Genomic DNA, 17,922 nt, shown 5'->3' with positions numbered 1-17,922 from the left:
GGTGGTAGAATCTCCTTCCTTAGAGGTTTTTAAGGTCAGGCTTGACAAAGCCCTGGCTGGGATGATTTAACTGGGAATTGGTCCTGCTTCGAGCAGGGGGTTGGACTGGATGACCTTCTGGGGTCCCTTCCAACCCTGATATTCTATGATTCTATGATATGATTTCTTTTGGCCCAATCCTCCAATTTGTCTAGCTCCTTCTGTATCCTATCCCTCCCCTCCAGCGTATCTACCACTCCTCCCAGTTTATTCCACCTAGTCTGAATACATCTCTAGTCAGTAGTTACTGCCCATACTGGTGCATCCGATGAAGTGAGCTGTAGCTCACGAAAGCTTATGCTCAAATAAATTGGTTAGTCTCTAAGGTGCCACAAGTACTCCTTTTCTTTTTGCGAATACAGACTAACACGGCTGTTACTCTGAAAACTGCCCATACTGTATCCCTATAATGGCTACTAGGTGTTCATCATGAAAGGAGATCAGGTAACATCAGTACAGTTCCCTGGTTACAAAAGTCCACCTAAAACTCCACTACACGTGACTGGGCTCCTTTCACGGCACCCACTCTGTGGTGCTGGTGAAAGGCAGGTACCAGACTGGCTGTCTGGAACTCCAATAGGCAATATGATTGATCACTCACTCGGCATTTCACATTCAAATCCCATAACTAATATGATGCAATTTGTCATTATCCCTCTCAACACCGCTTTGGAGCAAGTGAGGATCATCTCCATTTCCACAGAGCGGGAAGTGGAGCCAGAGGGGTTTAGTGATTCACTTCAGGTCACCAAGAAAGGTCACAGCTGGGATCAGAACCCAGCACTTCCAAATTCCCTATCCTGTGCTTATAGCACACCTCTGGGCTGTCTCTTGTTCCCACAGCACTGGACTCAGCAGAGCCTGTTCCCCACAGCTGTGTGTGCTCTACTCTGACCACAGGGCTCCCCTGAAAGCAGCTTGGCTCCCTCATTCTTCAATCTGCAGCCTTTCCACAAGGCCAGCGAGGGGTCTCCACCTGTGCCAGCTGGGTTTTCTGCAAGGTGGACGCACCAACAGCTCTAATCAAGTGCTCCTCATCAGCAGATCTCAAAGCACTTTACAAATGAGGTCAGTATCATTATCCCCGCTTCACAGATAGGAGAACTGGGGCAAGTCCTTCTCTGTGCCTGTCACTCAGAAGAACAGTGGTGTTAGGGGAAAAGGGTTCCCCTCCCGTCTAGGGTTAGGAGGGTAGCCTTCCCTGGACTTCTGTATTAGCCAAACAAAACACAGAGTCTTGGCTCTTTGATAAAGTGAGGCACTTTATTGCTAGCAAATACGACAGCTGAAGGGCTCACCAATTCCTTTTCAGAGGAAAATGGTGAAGCCCCGAACAAAGAACAGGGATGAGCTTTTATAGCTTGGTTCAACATACATTGTGAGATCTCTTCCAGTTCGAACCGGTTAACCCAGTCTGTTTGAAGTTCTGGGGTAGGTACGAGCATGGAGGCTTATCTGTATAAGGAATTCTCTCCCCAAAAGTAGGGAGTGCAGGTTACACACAGTTCACATTCTTTCTATCCATAAACAAAGTAGAAAGGACAGATAAGCATAGAAAAAAGACAGCAGCGTAGCTTTACATGATTATAGGGTCGTTTTCTGGGTTTTTTTCCCTATCAGTGGCAGAGCTGGGTTTTATTCTGGGATCTCCAGAGTCCCAGTCCAGTGCTCTATCCACCAGCCTACTGTCTCTCTCATATCCACTGGGAAGGACTATGTACACTATTTGACTTCTCATAAACCAAAAATCTACTGGACAGCACTGACCTTCAGACACTTGGTATGGATCTGGATTTGAACAGATAATCTGGAAGCGAAAGACCCTGCATATCATTTCCAACACCCTGAGCTATTTAGTCTCCTTGGCAAAAAGCTTCAGAATGAGACAACGCATGCAGTGAAAATGACTAGGGGGCTGGGGCACATGACTTATGAGGAGAGGCTGAGGGAACTGGGATTGTTTAGTCTACAGAAGAGAAGGGTGAGGGGGGATTTCATAGCAGCCTTCAACTACCTGAAGTGGGGTTCCAAAGAGGATGGTGCTCGGCTGTTCTCAGTGGTGGCAGATGACAGTACAAGGAGCAATGGTCTCAAGTTGCAGTGGGGGAGGTTTAGGTTGGATATTAGGAAACACTATTTCACTAGCAGGGTGGTGAAGCACTGGAATGGGTTACCTAGGGAGGCGGTGGAATCTCCATCCTTAGAGGTTTTTAAGGCCCGGTTTGACAAAGCCCTGGCTGAGATGGTTTAGTTGGTGTTGGTCCTGCTTTGAGCAGGGAGTTGGACTAGATGACCTCCTGAGGTCCCTTCCAACCCTAATCTTCTATGATTCTATTCTATGAATTGCATATTCCTGTTTACAGGCCTCAATCCTTCTGCTGAAAAAGGACAGGATCTGGAGCAATGTTTCCTCTAATTTTTGACAGGCTGAGTGCGCAAAAAATTTCTTCTGTGCAAACTATTGTGCTTCTGTGCAAATTTTTGTGCGTGCAGGGTTTAGGATCTGTGTGCACGCGCACACGCGCATAGCTTAGAGGGAACAGTGGTCTGGAGGCAGCATACTTAAGCCACTTTGTCAGCTCTGTTATCTGCCTGGTTCAAAAAAAGACAAGGTGGGGGAGAGTAACTGGACCAACTTCTGCTGGTGACAGAGACAAGCTTTCAAGCTCTTCTTCAGGCTAAAAAAAGGACACGCAACAATCTCCATGCCTGAAATGTTTGCTCCGAAGGCTTCTCAGCCTGGCTGAAGGTCCTGCAGTGAGTTCAACATATAAAGAGGTTGCACAAAGAGCTCTCACACAGCCAAGGAAGACTATACCTCCAGAGAGAGATCCGCAGGGATATAGGTACTGTGATTACCCTTGTCTAATACTGTGTAACCATTAAACAGGTTCTTTATACACCACGACAGTCCTGATGGAATATGGATGATGAGGGTAACTAAGGTTGGAGCACCACTTCCTTATAGACATGTCAGTGCATCACACACCACTAACAAGTGCCCAGCCTGACAACATGAACACCGAACTCTAAGAGCTTAACCAGGGACACATGCTGATGTCGCAAGCAAGCAAGCTGCCTCCCAGTGTGGCTCAGTGGCATGAGAGGCCCAGCACAGATGACTGTTTCCACCAGCAAGTATCACTCTGGGGACAGGAAGATACCCTTGGCTGTATTTACTCAGGGGTAGGAGGCTCCCATTGATAAAGCCCTTCTCCCACATCCCCCGCTCACAAAAAATGTTCTCAAACTAATACCGTGTTTAGACTTTTACATCACAGAGACTTTGAAAATCCCCCTAGGGCATGAAGGGAGAGAAACCACCTGAATGAAGTCCAAATTCCTTGCGTGAGGGGAAATTTCAGAATTAAATGGATGAGGAAAATTGAAGTTGGCTGCAGCCTCCTGGTACTAAGGACAGGTTGGCTCCTATTTCCAGTGTCACCCACTTCTGCATCTCTGCTTTCTCCAGGACAAGTTCCCTCTCTCTTTTTTTTGAGGCTTTTGTTAGTCCGCCCACTTGGAGTATCCCAGCAGCCTCCTATGCCACCACATGACCAGGTTCCACATTCCAGACTCGCTGCCACGACGCTACAGAGGACCTACTGCCATGCCCTCCTCCACTGTGCCCCTTTGATGCAGCCTGTCAGGGAGAGCTTGTCTGGGCTCCACGGCAATTCAAACTGCCAACAGTAGTAACACACAAGCCCAGGGCACACAGTTATGAGAAGGATCAAGGTACGCGCCTAGCAAATGAGTTCACCTTGCAGCAGAGGCCAAGCTCATTAGGCTCAAAGGGCTCTGGTCTGTAGTGTGCTTCGGCAGGTCTTTATCTCCATGCCTATCCAGTGGGTCACCAAGCCACTAAGTGAGCACCTCACCTCAGAACTTCCCATAGTTCTTCTGTAGTTGGCTATTAGACCACAATCCCATCTCCCTGGTCTCTCACTGCCCCTGGAGTCTAGGTCTCTATGAATGTGCCTGTTCCACCTCTGGATTGTTGCTTTCTTTGTGCCTCTTAGCTCCTCATCCAGAACTCTGCATCGACCAAACCCCTTTCCTCAAGGAGCAGCTCAAAGGGAGCTGAGGATGAGAAACTGTCACTCCCTTGGCATTTCAGAGCAGAGAAGGGATTAGTACTAAGTACCGGGATCCCGTGCGCCAGATGGTTTCAGAGTCTGGCTGGTTAGTTTCCAACAATAAACCCAAAGTCAGCAGCATTTAGAATACGTACATTACAAACATTGTAGATCAATGGAGAGACTTCTCAGCAGAACATTCCTGCTGCTCTTGCTGTTGGCACACAGGTTCTATCTGTGCGGTCCTAACCTTGTCGAGTTCAGAGCCATAAATCAAGCAGCAACTTTCAGTACAGAAAGGCATGACAGCCCTGTCGTCCTTCTCTAGTCAGCTCCCCAGGCCTGGAGTGCTGCCAGCTACCTCGCTTCCTGAGCCCTGAATCACATTCATTTTCAGTTGCAAACCCTACAGTCACAAGTTATTTTTGTTTCTCTCTCTACCAAGCACTAAAGCACACGACCTTATTTAAATAGCAAATCTTCACCTGCCTCCGCTCAGACACCCAGCCCCCCCCCACCTCCTACTCACCCTAACCTCAAAAGGAGGAAAAGAAACTTAGCAACACTAGAGAAGAACATAAAGAAAAATCACAAAGTATCTGTTACCTTCGACTCTGGGAGGAAATTCTAGTCATGAGAATCTGATCATCATCTCTGTCTGCGTGAAGCCACCAAGCAGTTAACAAATAAACTGCACGACAGCAGCAGCGAAAAGTGAAGGGGGTAGGGAGCCTTGTGAACTTTCTACGAGGGGTTCAGCATTTTCTGGCTTTCTCTTCCCTCTTGAAGCTTTTGCCTCCCAACTAAACACATAATAGCTGGCCAGACCAATGCCAACCAGGGCTGTGCAGCGCACACCAACTGGAATGACAGGAAAACTGTATAAAGCATGCAACAGATGGCAAGTCTGGGAGTGCATGCAAGCACCACTTAAAATATCCCCATGGTAACTATTTAAAACTATTAACTTTTGCTTGTTTTGTAAGCAGAGCGAGACCGTCTCAAATTCAGCCAGTCTGACAGAGAGGGAGCAGCGCACAGACAGCTAACAGCAGACAGGAACAAAGGGAGTCAGGGCAAGCGCCTGCTGTTTATCTGATTGGAGTACCAGGATCTCTGCTGCACCCACTGTAACTTGCCTTGGCCTTGGCACAGTAACCAAGAGGATGTGTTCTTTATTAGCTCTCTCCAGCCTGGCTGGGCTTAGAACATCTCTGCCAGCTGGGCTTGTGCCAAGGCAGAAACTCCACTCCTCAAATTTCCAGCTCACTCGATAAGGCACAGAACTGCCTCCAGCTCAGAGCCTGCCCCAACAAAATTAACGCTTTCATTGCCACCTCATCAGCCACCCTGGTTGCAATTCCTGCTCCACTACTGCTGACCCAGTCTAGAAGGTTTAGGTACAAAGCAACACCGCACTATAAAATGCAGCATTCTCAGAGGTCTTGTCCACATCTCTCTAAAGCACTGGACATCAGAGAGCGAGAGATGTGACCCAATGGTCTGAGCATAGGACTGGGAGCCAGGGTGTCCTGAGTTCTAATCCATGATCTGATACTGACGCCTGTGACCTTGGGCAAGCTGCAGCAAGCCGTGTCTCACAGCTTCCTCCCTTGTGAAGTGGGGATAATGATACTTATCTGCCTCCGGAAGGGTGGGGATGGGGGTGGTCGAGGCTTAAAGCTAAATGCTGCTTTTACAGTGGAAAAGACTGAGGGGGCTGTCCCAAGGAGCAGTGATGCTGCAGTGACAAGGTTTCATGAGGAGGTGCTAGAATGTGAGATGCCTTCCAGAAGGTAAGGGAAGGAGACACCCAGCACCTGGCCACAGCGGAAGAAAGACCCTCTTACTCAGAGCCACAGGAGGCAGCCAGCTCCCCACTGCATGCAGGGCTCCTGGAGCACACTGTCATGGCAGCTCCTGAGGAGCTCTATGGAGGGGTGCCATGAGCTCTCCATCCTGGATCCCTGCTGGGTTCTGGTGAGCAGCTGTACAGCCCCCGTCTTCTCCAAACAGTCCAAGACATGACGAAACAACGTGTGAAGCATGTTTAGGGCTCCCGGCACTCGAGCATAAGCACCAGAGGAGAGGGCCCTTGAAAAGACAACTGCAAACAGGAATTTACTTCAGAAAAAGCTCCAGTGGGGCTTGTGCTGGGAACAGCCATCACCACACAGGGCACTCCACAGGCCCAGAGCTGAGCGCTCCATAAATCAGGCCAAGGGCTCTTTTCTACTCAGTTCCTCACTTCCGGTCTGTGGCCCTTCATCCCACCCCCAGATCAGAAACAGTTTCTTCCTTAACTGTAATTGGCATTCCTCTCCTGGATGAGGCAGTCGGCAATTGCATGGGGGATGCTGGTTTCTCCAGAGCCAGGCACATCATTGCCAAGTTGCTCGGTTTCATGTATAGTGGAAGGTTGGAGCTAACAGATACCTCACAAGTATCAAATTCAAGGCCCTGCCCATAGTTCGGCCCTTCCTTTCTTGTGCTATCCCCTGGGAGCATGTTAGTTCAGCAGTTCTCCATTCCATACTCCACTAGAGGGGGGAAAGAAAAAGAGCTTCCAGGGATCCTCTCCCACCAATGTCATTCTGCTGACCACCAGGAAAGACTGTGCAAGCCACTGAGTTTCCGCCAAGCATCTGAGAACTGCTGTGGAATCAAAACTGTTCTTTGGACATCTCCTTTGTTGGTCCATGCACGACTTCTCTTGGAGACTTTGCCACGCCCATTAGGGCGAATTACCTTATAGCCAACTTAACCTCGTAATTAATCCTAGAGTAACCAAATGAAACACTAACTGCACATGCCCTGAGGAATACAACAAAATTTTTAAAACGCTGAAGATATCTTTTTTTACAAAAGTGACACGTGACCTATACAACTTCCTCACTTCATTCCAGATTCCTCCCCAAAGACCCCGATTATATTTTAGCACAGGCTGGCACCATGACCCTTCCCATTCCTTCGTATGTCTCAGTGCTTCGCTCAACCTTGATGGCCTAGATGCAGCTTAGGAAGTATGGTATCATCTCACTTGTGCGCTATGACATTAACTATGACTAGAATTGGTGAAACATCCAGGCCCTGCGGTGAGGAACTCTCTTCTTCCCTGCCTACCAGTTCACCTCGAGATTCAGTCTCTGTGTAGGAAAGGAAAATACAAGATCTTTCAGAAAATTTGGGTCTTTAGTGATGTACATACAATGTGTTTCCCTCTATTCTATAAAGCTCCGTAACAACAAAGGGAAAAAGGGAAAGACCTGATCAGTCTTGAGTTCTGACCTTCCTGCAGGAATGGGAATGCCTAGCAGCCTCTTCTGATCAGTATTATGTTTACACAATTGTTCTCCCAGCACCGCTGTCCCATTCACTGAACACTGAGGTACTACTGCTCTTAAAACAGTCAGAAACATTTTTAAAGGGTTAAGCAACCTTAATATACAAGTCACCACCACTGAAAGTTCTGGTTCAGTATGGTTGGCCAGTCCCCAGCAACTACAGAAACTCCACCTAAACAAACATTGCTGAAGACGGGGCAGTTGGGGCATGCTGTGGTCAATCACATAAGCCATATGACGAGGAAAAGCCTCTCCTCCACCTCCACTGGCAGCCATTGGAACAGACAGATTACACTTGAATTCAGTTACTAGCATTAAAAAAAACCACACGAGCTCTGTGTGACTTCCATGCATTCTTAGAGTCCAAGGCCAGAAGGGACCACTGTGATCATCTAGTCTAACCTGGATAGCACAGACCAAAGACGTGCCCCACTATAATCCCTAGAGCAGAGCTTTTAGAAAAACATCCCAGTCTTGATTCAAAAATCGTCAGTGATGGAGAAACTACCACCACCCCTGGTAAGTTGTTCCAACAGTTAATTACCCTCACTGTCAAAAATTTACACCTTCTTTCAAGTCTGAATTTATCTAGCTTCAGTTTCTAACCACTGGATCATGTTACACCCTTCTCTGCTATTAAACATTTATTCCCCATCTGATAAGTAAGCTGATGATATGTGAGCTCGTCAAAACTACCATTAAGTGGCTACATAACTGGTTAAACAACTGCAAACAAAGAGTAACTATTAATGGAATGATGTCGGATTGGAAGGGGGTCTCAAGTGGGGTTCCACAGGGATCTGTTCTGGATCTGGTGTTATTTAACATCTTTGTTAATGACCTGGATGTAGGAATAGAGAGCACACTGACCAAATTTGCGGAGGACACAAAGCTGGGAGGGTTGCAAAAACTTCAGAGGACAGAGCTAAAATTCAGAGGGATCTTGATAAACTGGAGAACGAGGCAATTGTCAACAGAATGAAATTTCAACAAAGACAAACGAAAGGTACTACACTTGGGGAAGAAAAGTCAGAATGCACAAGTACAGAATGGGGCTGCCTCCCAGGATAGAGCCAACCCTCCTGTAAGTTGGGCCTGCATTCTTTGTTCCTAGATGTAGACCTGTAACCCTTAACATGTAGCCATATTAAAAGGCATACTGTTTGCCTGGAGTTTGTCTGAGGTGAACCTTCCCCCCACAGCTTCCTTAGGAGCAGCAATTCACAGGCTCTGGAGGGAGCGGTGTTCATCCCTCCTTGTCTAAAGAGAAGGCAGCTGTTAGGAATGAATAGATGGGGTGAGGGATTTAATGACAGAAGGAAGGAAAGGATCCTCAGCACTTCTCCTCCTCAGGATAAAACCACAGAGTTGGGGCAGTACTCACCAGGAGAGGGAGGAGGAGGGGAAGGAAAATCTTGTGACAAGAAGAATCTGAGTTGAACTTCCCTGGGAAAATGCTACCAGCCAAGGAAATTTCCTTTCAATTGCCAGGAATAAGGCTCTTCCCGCCGTACGGGTAGGACAGGATTGACCACTGTCCTCATATTACATCCAGAAGCACCCCTCTCCTGATTCTATGGGAGCTCTTCATTATGATCTCCCATGCCTACCACCTGGGCTGAGGTCAATGTAAGAGGGAAAGCTTGTCACAGCTACCTGCCAACTGAAGTAGGCAAATGCTTCCCAATGATACAGTACTGTTCCCCTGGACATGTATCATTTCTGGATGTCTCTCCACTTCCCTCCCAGCCCTCAGCACAGATAGGTCTGAAGGAGCACTCAGCTACCCAGGCTGAGCAGATGAGAAGCTCCCACAGAATCAATTCCCACTGCAATGAAATCATCCTCAAAGCCCCCTTGGTTAACTTCAAGGAAGAGAAGCCTCCAGCCAAGGATTTCAGCCATTTGCATGTACCAGAGAAGTGCTGTGAACCTGGCTGGAGCTCAGATCTCAGAGGGGCTGGGTAAATCACACTGGCTCAAGAGCACCTCCTGTGGGCAGCTTGAGCAATGGCTGTAAAGAGTGTAAGATGACAGTGTAGGGAGAGGCAGCGGCGAAACACAAACAACAGGGAGAGAGGGGGAGGCTGGGAGCACAACAGTTAACTATACTGGAGGCCGAGATCCAAGGTAAACAAAGAGTGCCTTTCGGCTTCCATCAGACGGATGCATCTTCCTAACCCAAGGGGAGCTCACATCTGGGTTTATTCCTAGGCAAAGTGGAGGCGATCTCAGCTCATCAGTCTCTGGGAGGACCGCCTAGCTGTGCCACACTAAGAACAGGGAAGGTGTCCATCAAAGCAAGATCCTTGGCTTCAAAGGTCACAGACGATGGGGAGGGTGAAGCTAAAGGAACAACCTACTGATCTAGCTGCTGCCTTGCACTGAAGGGTTATCGCTGAACCTGCCAAACGGCCCTGGCTGGGGAGAGTGGCAGCCCTTTAGGGCCACTCCAGCTACAGGGAGGCACACAGGTGTTAGAGCACCTCAACAGCCCCCATGTAGTTTCCAGACACTGGGGCACCCTCACGGCCGCAGGGTCACAGCCTCCGAACCCACGGCAGACAAGGCTGCAGGGGTTTGGGAGGAGCAGACAGCTTCTCGTCTCAGCACGACCTGCCTTTTCCAGGTCCCCAGTGGACAGCACAACCTAAGGGAAGGCAAACCAGCTCTCCCAAAACCATGAATCCCTGTTGAGGTTACAGGGACAAACCATCCCGATGAGTCGAAAGAATAGTAAATATGGCAGGCGACCAGCTTGGCTTAATGGTGAAATCCTAGCGGATCTTAAACATAAAAAAGAAGCTTACAGGAAGTGGAAGGTTGGACATATGACCAGGGAAGAGTATAAAAATATTGCTCGGGCATGTAGGAATGTTATCAGGAGGGCCAAATCGCACCTGGAGCTGCAGCTAGCGAGAGATGTCAAGAGTAACAAGAAGGGTTTCTTCAGTTATGTTGGCAACAAGAAGAAAGCCAAGGAAAGTGTGGGCCCCTTACTGAATGAGGGAGGCAACCTAGTGACAGAGGATGTGGAAAAAGCTAATGCACTCAATGCTTTTTTTGCCTCTGTCTTCACGAACAAGGTCAGCTCCCAGACTGCTGCGCTGGGCATCATAAAATGCGGAAGAGATGGCCAGCCCTCTGTGGAGATAGAGGCGGTTAGGGACTATTTAGAAAAGCTGGACATGCACAAGTCCATGGGGCCGGATGAGTTGCATCAGAGAGTGCTGAAGGAATTGGCGGCTGTGATTGCAGAGCCACTGGCCATTATCTTTGAAAACTCGTGGCGAACCGGGGAAGTCCCGGATGACTGGAAAAAGGCTAATGTAGTGCCAATCTTTAAAAAAGGGAAGAAGGAAGATCCTGGGAACTACAGGCCAGTCAGCCTCACCTCAGTCCCTGGAAAAATCATGGAGCAGGTCCTCAAAGAATCAATCCTGAAGCACTTGCATGAGAGGAAAGTGATCAGGAACAGCCAGCATGGATTCACCAAGGGAAGGTCATGCCTGACTAATCTAATCGCCTTTTATGATGAGATTACTGGTTCTGTGGATGAAGGGAAAGCAGTGGATGTATTGTTTCTTGACTTTAGCAAAGCTTTTCACACGGTCTCCCACAGTATTCTTGTCAGCAAGTTAAGGAAGTATGGGCTGGATGAATGCACTATAAGGTGGATAGAAAGCTGGCTAGATTGTCGGGCTCAACGGGTAGTGATCAATGGCTCCATGTCTAGTTGGCAGCCGGTATCAAGTGGAGTGCCCCAAGGGTCGGTCCTGGGGCCGGTTTTATTCAATATCTTCATAAATGATCTGGAGGATGGTGTGGATTGCACTCTCAGCAAATTTGCGGATGATACTAAACTGGGAGGAGTGGTAGATACGCTGGAGGGGAGGGATAGGATACAGAAGGACCTAGACCAATTGGAAGATTGGGCCAAAAGGAATCTGATGAGGTTCAATAAGGATAAGTGCAGGGTCCTGCACTTAGGACGGAAGAACCCAATGCACAGCTACAGACTAGGGACCGAATGGCTAGGCAGCAGTTCTGCGGAAAAGGACCTAGGGGTGACAGTGGACAAGAAGCTGGATATGAGTCAGCAGTGTGCCCTTGTTGCCAAAAAGGCCAATGGCATTTTGGGATGTATAGTAGGGGCATAGCGAGCAGATCGAGGGACGTGATCGTCCCCCTCTATTCGACATTGGTGAGGCCTCATCTGGAGTACTGTGTCCAGTTTTGGGCCCCACACTTCAAGAAGGATGTGGATAAATTGGAGAGAGTCCAGCGAAGGGCAACAAAAATGATTAGGGGACTGGAACACATGAGTTATGAGGAGAGGCTGAGGGAGCTGGGATTGTTTAGCCTGCAGAAGAGAAGAATGAGGGGGGATTTGATAGCTGCTTTCAACTACCTGAAAGGGGGTTCCAAAGAGGATGGCTCTAGACTGTTCTCAATGGTAGCAGATGACAGAACGAGGAGTAATGGTCTCAAGTTGCAGTGGGGGAGGTTTAGATTGGATATTAGGAAAAACTTTTTCACTAAGAGGGTGGTGAAACACTGGAATGCGTTACCTAGGGAGGTGGTAGAATCTCCTTCCTTAGAGGTTTTTAAGGTCAGGCTTGACAAAGCCCTGGCTGGGATGATTTAACTGGGAATTGGTCCTGCTTCGAGCAGGGGGTTGGACTAGATGACCTTCTGGGGTCCCTTCCAACCCTGATATTCTATGATTCTATGATTCTATGAACAGCAGGCACTGTGCTACTGCCCTGGGATGGGCCTCTCCCTCGCCTCCTCACCTTTCCCGTAGGGAGCAGAGTCCTTTCAGTTAGGATGGGCCTGGCTCCCATGTGACCCTAATCCCCCTGCTATATTCCCAGCAGTCCCAGGGCTGCCAGTTTGGATGGAAGGCACCAGGGACCCTGTGTTTTCTGAAGAGGCAGGACAGGTTCTGAGGGATCTCGGGAGGGGTGAAGATCTGAGTAATCTCACCCAGCATCGCCATCTGGTCCTTCCCTCCTCAGGAATAACTGAGACTTACAAACCTGCTTTCCAAATCTCTCTAGACTCCACTATATTGTTACTGTTAATAGTGATTGCTAACAATCTCTTTCTCAGGGAAAAACATATTGTGGGGAAACTGAGGCACGGGGCGGGCAGGGATTTACCCAAGGACACATAGCAGGTCTGTAGCAGAGCAAGGAACAGAATGCAGGACTCATAGTTGCCAGTCCCTGTCTGCTTTGTTGTGCTTTGCAGGTACTAAGCAGACAAGGAAGCTGAGATGGGATGTGGTCCTTACCTTTTGTCCCAGGGGGCTGCAGGTTGTCTCCTGTCAGTGAGCACCAGCCAACAGGAAAGATGTCCCTGGAGTCATAGCGGCACCAGTAATCAAAGGCACCTCTCCAGCCATCGAACGTCACAAGGACCTCGGAGCCTCTCACTTCCCCAATGGTGGCTGGGCAGATGAAGTGTGGATTCTTCCTGTCCACTGCCTCCAGCTTCATGCCAGTCTTGAAGAAATTTTGGGATGGAGACGGTGGCTCCTACAGGGGAGGGTTCAGAAGGATGGTTACAAAAGAGTAGTGTGTGTTGGTGTCTCCTGAGCTTGGATTAATCCCCTGCCTATGTCATCACAAGAGCAGAGCTAGATGGAGCCAGAACCAATTCACAGAATCATAGAATCTCAGGGTTGGAAGGGACCTCAGGAGGTCACCTAGTCCAACCCCCTGCTCAAAGCAGGACCAATCCCCAATTTTTGCCCCAGATCCCTAAGTGGCCCCCTCAAGGATTGAACTCACAACCCTGGGTTTAGCAGGCCAATGCTCAAACCACTGAGCTATCCCTCCCCCCATTAGCCCCATGTCAGAGGGTAAAGGAGGTGGCTCCAGCTTATACCAGGGCTGGATTTGGCCCCTGGTTTAAAACGTGCATCTTTAGGAGCATAGGCAAGGCCTCTCGTTGTGGCACCCTGTGCCTGCTGCACTCAGGACCAGACAAACCGGGTGACAGAATGCAGCTACCCCGTGAGAGTGTCTTAGTAGCACACTGACGCGAGAAAGTCTCACAGGCAGCCCCGCTTTCAGAGGTCCCAGTAAATCCACTTCAGGCTCTCTTGCTTAATCACCACCCTTCCTTGGGGCTGCTTTATTCCCAAACACAGTTCTCTGAATCCCCAACAAAATCCTAACCATAGTACAATTCCCACACCCAGTGTATATAGCCCTTAAAAGCCCGCTCTTCCCAGTGGGCACCCTGCCTGCCTCTCTGTTTCCACACCGCACTCTGGTATCTTCAGTCACATCTAAGCTCCTGCTCAGCCCTCTTCTTTCCCTCTGCCAGTACAGCCATGCCAGACCTTCCCTCTGGACTGTAACCCTGTTCTTCCCAGGGCGAACCTCCCCCAGCCTCTCTGCTGGGAGCATCCCTCACTGCCCGCCCCCCTCAAGGCTCCTCTCGGCCCAGCTCTCTCATGGAGACGTCAGCGGGTAAGCCGTCCACAGCTCCCCCGCCTTTAGCCCTCTCCGGCTTCAAGTTGTAGGCACCTCCCCCTGCCTTCACCTCTCTGGTTTGGGGACACCAGGTAACAAAACTCTCTTGCTGCTCTCCTTGTCTTCAGCCTTCTCCCAGGGACAACTTTCTGCTTCCTTCTAAGACCTTCCGCAGTCCCCTGGTAGCTCTCACCTGCCCGACTCCCACTCAGGCAGCTCTGATTCACCAGGTCTCACTGGGACTCTTCTTCATTGGCCAAACTGGAGCGCCACCTCACAGGGTCCCAGAACTCAGGCTCCAGCCTGAGCCAGAATGTCTACACCACAATTAAACAGCCCCTTAGCCCGAGCCCTGCGAGCCTAAGTCAGCTGGCACGGGCCAACCGCAGGCGTCTAACTGTACTACACACCAGAGAGCACAGCACAGAGCTGGCCTGGATGCCCTGTGGCAAAGGGAGCCCTTTGCATGCAACACGATACCTTGTGAAAAATTCGGAGAGGAGCCATCTCTGCTCCATTCAGAGTTTTCAGGAGGAACATGGGCCAAGAGGAAGCATTCAGCCGAAAACCTGCGGAACAGATGCAGAGATGGAGATTATTAAAAATCGGCAGGGCCCATTGGGTGAGGCAGAACTCAGGTTGCTCTGATGAACACCTTGCACTATTCATCCAGTCACAGCCTTCATGCACCTTAAGATCCACCACCACATTCTTCGGAACACAGGAGAGCTAGGAACGGCCCTTTACACAAACTGGATTATGTCAGCCACTGCTCCACACTTGGAAACAATCAAACATGGCTATGACTTTGTTCATTGTAATAAAAGGCCCTGACCTTCTGGCAGCTCTGCCTTTGCACCCATGCTGACCACTGGTTCATCTTTTGTGACATCTCCCTGGCTTACTACAGAGTCTCCCTCTCCTGTCTGGCCCTCAGGAGCCCCTGCCCTGGCCCTGCTGGCAAAGCACTCTGCATGGAATTTGTGTTTGCACATGGCAGTCAACTGGATGCAGAGAAGACATTAATGAGCAAGGACCAGGTCAGGCCCATGATGTTATCCCTGGTGCATACACACATCCTATGGAGGCCAGCAGTTTCCTTGCTGACCTTTCACCCACAGAGGTGAGTCGCAAGCAGCTAAGATACAGGCACAGGCAGGAGCTAGGCTGGGCAAGATGGTGACAGCAATTGGTATCAATACCATGCTGGGCCCCTGAGTATCAGGAATGCCCATGGAAGCACCAAAAGGGGCTTCTGGGGAGCAGAGGGGTATGTTGAGGAGAAAGAGGGTTTCCATGTGTTACTTATGAGCATAGGCTGGAGCACCCATGGGGTAAAAATGATGGGTGCTGAGCACGCACTGGCAGGCCCCCTATCAGCATTCGCCCCTCCCTCCAGCATCTTCTGCCAGCCAGCGGGCCCTGCCGATCAGTGCCTCCCCCTCCCTCCCCGCGACTCCTGCCTGTCGCAATCAGCTGTTTCGAGGCTCGTGGGGCGGTGGAGGAGTCAGAATGGGGCACACTCAGGGGAGGGGGCAGAAGGGGGTGGGCAGAGGCGGAGTGAGGTGTGGCCTGGGGCAAAGCCGGGGGTCGAGCACCTGTGCTGATGAGTTCCTCATTACATGGGTCTGTACCTGAGAAGCTAAACTATTACCAAGTATGAAAATGCATCATGTCTGATCAGCAACACCAGCAGCCAATGCTTCCCACCCCACACATGCCAGCACCACAAGGGGGAAAGGAAGGGGAACTGCAAGGCTTGTTCTTTTTAATGGTTGACATTACCGATCCCAGAAAGGCCAGGCTCTCAGTCCTCTTTGGGAGAGCACAGAAAAGAAAACAAGGAATAAAAAAAAAACAAAGGACAAGAGAGAAAATGGAGGTGACAGAAATTGTGCTAGGATATGGTGTGAGGGAGCACCCCTCTGCCAGCCCATTACCACGGGCATTCCACCAACACAAAGTGGGAAGCGGGCAGCTACAGGAAGTGCAGACCCTGAAAGCATGCTCACAAGAGGAGTCCTGTGCCAGTGCCTTGGCTTGACAGCCTGGCACCTCAGCTCCAAAGGGTCAATTTCTGATGCTTGGCAAAGGGCTGCCCTTTAAATCCTTACAGCATTTTGAAGTTAACCCTGGGGCTGGATTTCCACTGACAATTCCCTGGGAGCTGCAGAGGTGAGGAATACAGGGGGAAGTTTTGCCATTGTAGACAGGGCCCAAGTGTCAGAGGTGTCCCAACAAGCTAAGTCTATTCCAGGGTTCTCAAACTTCATTACACCGCGGCCCCCCGTCTGACAAAAAAATTATTACATAACTCCAAGAGACCAAAGCCTGAGCCCACCCAAGCCCTGCCACCCCTGGGGGAGGAAGGGGGAGGGGCAAAGTCACAGCCCGAGCCTCGCCTCCCCACCCCACCCCAGGACAAAGTCCTTGCTCTCTGGCCCCCAGCATTGGGGCTCGGCCTTTGGGCTTCAGCAAGTCTAATGTTAGCCCTGGTGACCCCATTAAAATGGGATCGTGATCCACTTTGTGGTCCCGATCCACAGTTTGAAAACCGCTGATCTCCACAGTTCTGTCATGAACCCTGGAAACAGAACATGAAAACCAGCTGGTCGGCTGAGCTTGGGAAAGGGGAGAATGTCCCCCCAAGCCTCCAGTTCACCAGCAAGCAGCAGCTTCTACTCATGCTACCAAGGAACAGCAGCTGAACAACTGCGCTGCGGTAGGCGTGAAAGACACCAAGTGAGAGACTTGGCATTTAGCGTCACATGCTAGGCTTTGGTGCTCTGTGGGGAGGGAGGGGAGGGCCAGCAGCTCAGGAGTGTGGTTTGTTACCTGTACTTGGGCTAAGAGAGATCAGCAGATAAGGGGGGGGGGCACGACTATCTGCCACTTCTTGTCCCCAACCCTGCCTCTATGACGGATCACAAGGGTAACCAGTTCAGTGACAGGGACTGTCCCATCATGACCCAGCACGATAGATGCTCCACATCCAATTCAAACCACCTACCACATGAGATGAGCTGCAAGGCTGTAACGCGATTACTCTTTTTGCCCTCTGGTGGCAGACCGAGGAATAGCACAAACACCTCTGTTACCTGGACCAACTTTTCAAAACAGACCCTTGGGCTTTATATGCAAAATATGCATGTGGGCATGTCCAGGTAACTGCACATGCACAAGATACAGCTGCCCCTATTGAGTGAGCATCTTGTCTTGGGCGCCCTACTGTGGGCGGGCAACAGCAGATTTTATGGGCACAATGCTGGTACTTCATTTTTTAAAAATATGGCTCAATCAAATGTTGACAGACGTAGCAGATCCTGACTCGCCTGTCAGTGGGAGAGGTGCAACGCATCAGAAATGATCAGCTTGCTCATGGCAGGAAGATCCATAGAGGCCAGAATACAATTTGTTATGAAGTATTTGGAGGAAGTGGACTGCCTCTCAACCTCACCCCCTCAGTCCCCATCTCAGCAGGCAGGTCTTAGCAGCTATGACCCATTGGAAATGACAAGGCAACAAGACTCATGGCGTCCAGCCAGTAAGCCAGACCTGGGCCTATACACTGTATGCTCCAAACCTTAAGTTTGGGGCCATTTCAACACCTAAAGGTTCTCCAAAGCTGGCTCATTCTGGCTTCACCAGAGATGTGCACGAAGTAACTCCATACAGGTTTTTTGGCTCAGCTGAGTGAAGTGAGAAAAGGTGGCTGTGATCAAAGGACTGAGATTTCTCATGCCAGTGTCTTCTGTACTGAACTGGGCTAGGGACTCATAGGGCCATATCCTCAGCAGACACACATCAGTGCGGTCTGGGGAACCCACAGCCACAGTGCCCTGCGCCGGCAGTGATCTAGGACTCGCATACCCTCACGTGGTAAGGTGTGCAGCTTCCATCCCACACCACTCCCTTCCCGGCCAAGATGCCTCTTCTTTTGCGCCCCATTCCCAAGTCACGGCTAGCTGACAG

General features: G+C 50.0%; 1 protein-coding gene across 5 annotated transcripts in view; it reads right to left on the bottom strand.

Moving 5' to 3' along the window:
- The window catches only part of SCMH1 (Scm polycomb group protein homolog 1), a 120,722-nt gene that overhangs the window by 66,162 nt on the left and 36,638 nt on the right, over nucleotides 1-17,922 (bottom strand). For all 5 annotated transcript variants that reach the window (XM_084652492.1, XM_084652493.1, XM_084652496.1 and 2 more), the window contains 2 exons: nucleotides 14,431-14,519; nucleotides 12,762-13,005 (listed from right to left, as the gene is read on the bottom strand). In XM_084652492.1, the coding sequence (XP_084508618.1) occupies nucleotides 12,762-13,005; nucleotides 14,431-14,519 (333 nt within the window). The remainder of the gene's footprint in view (nucleotides 1-12,761; nucleotides 13,006-14,430; nucleotides 14,520-17,922) is intronic.

This window comes from Lepidochelys olivacea (genome assembly GCF_965140295.1).
Source record: "Lepidochelys olivacea isolate rLepOli2 genome assembly, chromosome: 19".
Classification (NCBI taxonomy): Eukaryota; Metazoa; Chordata; order Testudines; family Cheloniidae; genus Lepidochelys; species Lepidochelys olivacea.
The sequence above is the reverse complement of the archived record's forward strand: the minus strand, read 5'-3'. Positions and strand labels throughout refer to the sequence as shown.